Below are 6,561 nucleotides of genomic sequence, written 5' to 3' on the forward strand. Positions count from 1 at the left end.
CGAAAAATGCAATAAAAAACGATGTTTAGACTGCTTAGTCCCCTTAAATGCTTGAAAAAATAGTTTTCTGTTCTCGAACAGTTTGAGAAATTCCAACTACTGTTCGAGCACATCGTCAGGTTCGAATTATGGTGCTAAAGAAAGTTCGAACATGTTTGACCTTGTCTGTTTGCGGAACCATCACTATTTATAATTTCCATCAAATTAACGGTTAAAGTCACGGGGTCGTTAAAGTCACGATCTATAATCGATGGATTATGCATACACCAGCGGGCTTACATTAAATGTCTAATAAGGATGATAATGGAAATAAACAGTGTGCTTTTCGATGGGCCTGTAACTAGTGGAGTCCATTCGTTGTCCAGCAAGCTGAATCATTTTATCGAAAATTGTCTCTGATAAAAATATATGTATATATGTATATATGTACACAATAATGATAAATACAGGCAGGACGGTAACGTGAAATTCACCGTTCTCTCGGCTTTCCCGTTAATCAGACGATTGTTATTCAACAGCGCAGGTGTTACGATCTACGAGTCTCACGAAAATGAAGAACATAATTGCTGACTTGCCGACAGGTCCTCTAGACACTTATAGAAAACGTGCTACGTTCGATTGGAAATTGTTGAAACTAAATTTGGAAGGAGAAGACTTCATAAAATTTCAGGTATCCACAAAGATATTGTAATACAGCCGTAAATTCTTCAACTATATATCCTGTTTTTTTTATTTTTTAGAATACTCTATGGAATTTCATACGAAAAACACCTGTGTTCGAAAAACCCGCTTCTGCTACGTTGGACGAGGAACGAAGACTCTGTCATAATCGACTTAACGCACTTGCTGATAACAGTATTGCTGTAAATATTACACTTGACTGTTGATAATAGAAGCCCAGATAGCACATAACGGCCAATAACGCCATGAAGTTGGCCTAAATGCGCTTTAGACCTAAAATAGCTGTAAAATGGACGTCTTCAAGGCATCATGTGCTATCTGGGGAGAGGGAACAGACCAGTAAATGCTCAATTAATATTTCATTGTTCTGCAGGATCCATTGACCCATAGATACTGGTTCAATGTGCTCTTCCAATACGATGCTTCGACACCCGTAAAAATGGGTGTGATGCAAGGCATGGTGCCAAGTGTACTTTTTGCTTTAGGAACAAAAGATCACTATGATGTTGCAGAGAAGCTGCAAGAGCGCAAAGTAAGTATATTGCGTGCCGAGTTGTAAATGGAGGATTTTTTATGTTTTGCTTTAAGTTTGATAAAACTTATGACAACTGTTGCTCGAATATGTATTGTTAGTATTATCTTTCATAGTACACAAGCTGTTTCGCGCTGACAGAAATATCTCATGGAACAAATGCAAAGGGCATGAGAACCACAGCAACGTACGATGTGCAATCGAAAAGCTTTATCATACACACTCCCGACTTTGAGGCTGCAAAGTGTTGGGCTGGCGGTTTAGGTGAATGACAGGAGAAAAGTAGACAGTGCTCCCTGGTGAACAGCGAATGGAATAATTTTGTATTTTTAGGAAAAACTGCTACGCACGCTATTACTTTTGCTCAATTAATCACACCTGATAGACGGAATCATGGTCTTCACACATTTGTTTTGCCCATACGAGATCCATACACCCATCTTCCTTTGCCAGGTGTGATTGTGGGCGATATGGGCGAGAAGATTGCAATAAACGGGGTGGACAATGGGTTTGTAATGTTCGATAATTATCATGTTCCCCGAAAATGCTTGCTGAATCGAACGGCAAGCGTTACAGAGGATGGGACATATGTAACATCGGTAAAAAACGAAAGCAAAAGATTCGGTAAGTGGATCGCTCTGGTTATGATTTTGCAGGAAAAGTTTTCATTGAAATTCACGCAGGTGCATCGTTGGGTGCATTGTCGTCGGGTCGTGCTACGATCACATCTATAACCACAAATATTGCGACTGTTGCAATGGTGATCGCAATTCGATATTGCTCTGTAAGGAAACAATTTGGACCGTCGGAATCTGAGGAATGGCCAGTTATAGAATACCAAGCACAGGTATTTAAATCAGACGAATGAACACTCGTCAGATAAACGATATGGTACAATTAAAATTTATCGTGAACATGTAGCAATGGCGATTGTTTCCTCACTTGGCAGCAATATATGCATTAAAAATCTTTTCCTCTGCGTTTGTCGCTCAAATGGCCGAATTTCAATTGAAACTAATGAATGGAACAAATGACGAGAATATGCATAGCGAAGGTATGGAGATCCATGCATTATCTTCTGCAGCGAAACCTGTCTGTTCATGGACTACCCGAGATATTATTCAAGATTGCAGAGAATCTTGTGGGGGACACGGGTACCTAAAAAGTACGTAAGCCACGAAGCAGAAATATGCAAAATACTTCGTACTTTTCTTATGTTATTCGATTTTTACTTACTAATAGTGTCACGCTTGGGCGACTTAAGGGCTGAAAATGATGCAAATTGTACATACGAGGGTGAGAATAATGTATTAATTCAGCAAGCCAGTAATTGGTTGCTGAACCAATGGTCAAACATGCGTAATGGAAAGTCCGTTAATTCTCCTCTTGGAACGGCACTTTTCATAAATGGTGCCGACAAGATTTTACTGCAAAAGTTCTGTCATTCAACAATTCAGGAAACATTGAAAATAGAAAGTATGAAAATAATTTAATAATTTCGTAGAGGTGCCTCTAATTTAGACTACTTATAGGTTATTCCTTACAGATCTACTAATATCCTTCGAATGGCTAATTTGCTATTACTTAAAAAGAACTTATGAAAGGACAAAATATTTTAAAGGCGAAGGCTGCAATGATTTTGAAACTAGAAATAATATACAAGTGTTTTTTGCACAGACATTATCAGTGTTATATGGACAGGTAATGATTTATATATACTTAGAAGCACCATTTTATATTAATATCATTGACATTCTTTTTGTAGTATGCCGTGATGAAATACTTCATAAAACGTATACATAATCCTTCGTGGAGATCTGAAGAATGTACTGTGTTAACGAAATTGTGTTCACTTTATGGAGCAGTTGCTCTAGAAAAAAGATTAGGAGACTTTTATGCTGGTGGTTATGCGGCGCCTACGAGTAATATGGAGAACTTCCTGCGAGATGGCATTATAATGTTGTGTAAAGATTTAGTTAATGACGCAGTAGCTCTAGTCGATGTTCTAGCACCGCCAGATTTTGTCGTAAATTCACCATTAGGAATGGCAGATGGCGAGGTACATAAAGAACTTTATCTTTTCCTTCTTTTAACCTGTTCTTTTCTTCTAAATGTTGTTCTGCATACAGGTATATAAACATATTAAAGAATGGATTTTCAAGAAGAAAGAGAATCTAGAACGACCAACGTGGTGGAAAGAAATTACACGATCTAAATTGTGACGTGTACATATATATAATTAACTTTTCTATTATATTTTTATATATATATACACAAGCAATAAACAAATTTTTACCGTAACATTTATATAAAAGCCATGTTCAATTCATACAAAATCTCATTTATTCAGAAGAATATTTTAGAAACCCTGATAACGCTAACATGAAGAATGTATTATTGATATTTGATGACTTTTCTTAGTTTCTATTGTTAAAACACCTTTATTAATAGTGATGAAATAATTGATATATACAGAAGTTATAATTCTGTATGTTTTTTTACTGTAATGAAAGACTTGTCCACTTCTGCGAACCATTCATTATACACCATTTGTGGTTCAATCATCCAAAATTTGTGGAAAGATATGGGTTCTTGCGAAGCAAGATAACCAGTTGCATAATCTAAAGGACGTGCCTGTAATAAATTCATTGACAAGGTGAAGATGTACGAAATAGGTAAAAGTTATCACTATAATGATTGTATCATGTAGTAAACATGAATTCCATACTTGATGAAATAACGCTGAATGAACAGGGTGTACTCCAATTTTTGCTAGGCATACACCGAACAGATACATATCATCAGGAGTTGTGGGGGACGGACAGTCACACCTGCCTGGTTGTATCATTTCATACACTAAAGGTTGAGACAAAGCAAGCCCAGCTCCACCTGTTAAGTACTCATACCCATAATGATTGTCCCATAAACGAAAACCATATCTTTCTCCAATTGCGAGTGGAGTGTTGTAATTATAGCATGTCAACAAACGCATTAAACGTGCTACGCTAATGTTGAGTACATAATATTAAGTTAATACTACGTAGTGTTACAAAAATGTACATATGCACTAAAGAAAAAATTTACCTAAAAATTGTATCATCATCACTAATTATCAACCAATTCAAATTACGTTTCTTTAGTATTTTATCTGCTTCCACCAGAATATTGTAAGTTTTGGCACAGTGTCCATGCGTGGTGTTTGGCACAATAAAAGCCTCGGGCAAAGTTTTATCTATACTGAAAAAAGGCATGTTATTTAAACAGTAATCACTATATTCGAAGTACGATTTAAACAGCTAGACAGCAAAATTTATCATACCAGCCGCATCACTGAAGTAACCAATGTTTTTAGTATGTTTTGCCCATGTCCTCTTAATGACAGAAATCCTTTCATCGTGATACTTTGTACACGTTTTTACAGCAAAATATGCATTCTCGGCAGATACGGACGAATCCTTTATTTATAATAATAGTACTGTATTATAAAGTAATATAAATAATATATGAATACATTAACTTACACATGGATGAAAATTTTTTGGATATGTGGCACAGTCGGAACTGGATACTATACATAGTTCAGGTACATGCGTCAATCGTACCCCTTTAACAACTTTTAGAACAAATGATGCAAATTCATATGATGCATCAATTGAAAAGTCATCCTTAGGTTTTTCACCTGCAATAATTTTGTGTACTAAACTGAAAAGGGAAAACATAATTTATGTTACTCGATAAAGTATTATAATACTAAATTCCTCTAAAAAAAATAAATACTATAATACTAATAATGAAGTACTATAATACTAATTCTTCAATAAGTACTAAATTCCTCTGTACATGAAATACCTGTTCATTAAAACCGATGTTATTGCAAACCCAGAAGCTATATGAGGATATTTAAACTTTTTGTTATGTGATGCAAAATGATGTATGATTGTAGGTTCATGATCATAGAGAGCATGACCAATCCATAGATTCTACAATGAGAAATCTATCAAAAAAATGGTTCACAGAAATAGCTCATTTCCTATTATGTGAAAACATACCTTATTCACTTCATACTTGGAAAGGATATGTAATAGTTTATTTAATCTAAGTACAGTACTTTCAAAACAAAAGAAAAACCACTTGGAAGTTGGATATGTATTTAATAAGTACTTCAATAATGGTATTATTGTCCATGATCCATTGATATTCAACTTATATGACACAACAATCTCAGGAGGCTCCTAATGCAATGAAAAGATGATAAATTCAATGTGAATAGATGCTTTAATTATGTACAATAAACTAGTTGTTAAAATAAGAAAGTTTATATACCTTATCAAGATTATCAGCTTGTTCCAAAATATTTTTTTTTAAAAGATTAGCATGTGCTGCATGATAATCCTCTTTGTGACTTAACACAGTAATTGTTATATCACTGGGGCCTGCAGAGAGAAGTAAATTGTTGATATTGTACTTACAGAGTAAGTATAACTATTGTATGTAACAGAACTTACTTAAAGCACTTGTTTCACCTGCACTGAAGTATAGAACAAAAAATACTGCATACACAGTATACATGAAAGACATAATTCTTAGAATAAATATATATTAATTTATGTACATAGACCTGCAATGTTCAATAAAAAATTTTAAATACTAAGAAAACATATCAAAATATATATTTGTTTACAGTAGTGTAATAGTTCTTTTAATTATACATCCACGACTGTAATGTTTTACATAAACATAGGGAACTTTAAACAATCTTAGACATATAATATTTTTTTCTGTAATCCGTACGGAATGGATTACCGTTGAATTTTTCGCAATTTTTCATTTAAATCAGTTTATATAAATATCCTCAGCTTCAACCGCGAAACTTGAAATACAAGAGATGGGATCATGTTCATTACGAAATTTGATGTCTGAAATGAGATCCAATCAAATCCACTATACCACTTACCTCTGTTGTGAATCTCGCCCTCATCTTGTAGCGGCGTCCAGCGTAAGCTTCACAAGCGTGAAATTCAAATTGAGGTATATGATTGTGTTGCGTATTCGCAACTGGTAATATTTAGAATCAAGCGCCATCTGTTCAGAATTTTAGGAATAAGTACATGTAACTACACTGTCATCTGTAGGCGCAGATTGAAATTAGGCGCGGCAAATATGAATTGTACAACAGCGTAACTGAGGCAATGAATCAGGGTATTAGATAACTAATTATTGATTAAATGTCAAAATGATAACATTGATGACTAGAAATTACTCGTATTTGATATTTACTTTTGGTTGTCATGAGGAAACATTGCCAAGGTATTAAAAACGCTCGTTCCCCGTAATGATTAGACCCAATA

General features: G+C 34.8%; 2 protein-coding genes across 2 annotated transcripts; one reads left to right on the plus strand and one right to left on the minus strand.

Moving 5' to 3' along the window:
* The first annotated feature begins 275 nt into the window (after window positions 1-275).
* LOC107192304 (peroxisomal acyl-coenzyme A oxidase 3-like) lies at window positions 276-3,459 on the plus strand. The gene is made up of 11 exons (XM_015581518.1): window positions 276-670; window positions 741-860; window positions 1,055-1,213; window positions 1,330-1,477; window positions 1,547-1,837; window positions 1,897-2,060; window positions 2,135-2,378; window positions 2,456-2,689; window positions 2,760-2,914; window positions 2,979-3,272; window positions 3,343-3,459. Exons 1-11 carry the CDS (start codon window positions 551-553, stop codon window positions 3,433-3,435), a joined length of 2,022 nt encoding a protein of 673 aa, XP_015437004.1. The 5' UTR covers window positions 276-550; the 3' UTR covers window positions 3,436-3,459.
* A 232-nt stretch (window positions 3,460-3,691) lies between these two features.
* Window positions 3,692-5,791, minus strand: LOC107192303 (beta-1,3-glucosyltransferase). The gene is made up of 9 exons (XM_015581517.1): window positions 5,719-5,791; window positions 5,537-5,646; window positions 5,263-5,445; window positions 5,063-5,193; window positions 4,735-4,915; window positions 4,533-4,668; window positions 4,298-4,445; window positions 3,942-4,218; window positions 3,692-3,847 (listed from the first exon to the last, which is right to left on the minus strand). Exons 1-9 carry the CDS (start codon window positions 5,789-5,791, stop codon window positions 3,692-3,694), a joined length of 1,395 nt encoding a protein of 464 aa, XP_015437003.1.
* Between the last annotated feature and the right edge of the window lie 770 nt (window positions 5,792-6,561).

This window comes from Dufourea novaeangliae, unplaced genomic scaffold, assembly GCF_001272555.1.
Source record: "Dufourea novaeangliae isolate 0120121106 unplaced genomic scaffold, ASM127255v1 scaffold323, whole genome shotgun sequence".
NCBI lineage: Eukaryota > Metazoa > Arthropoda > Insecta > Hymenoptera > Halictidae > Dufourea > Dufourea novaeangliae.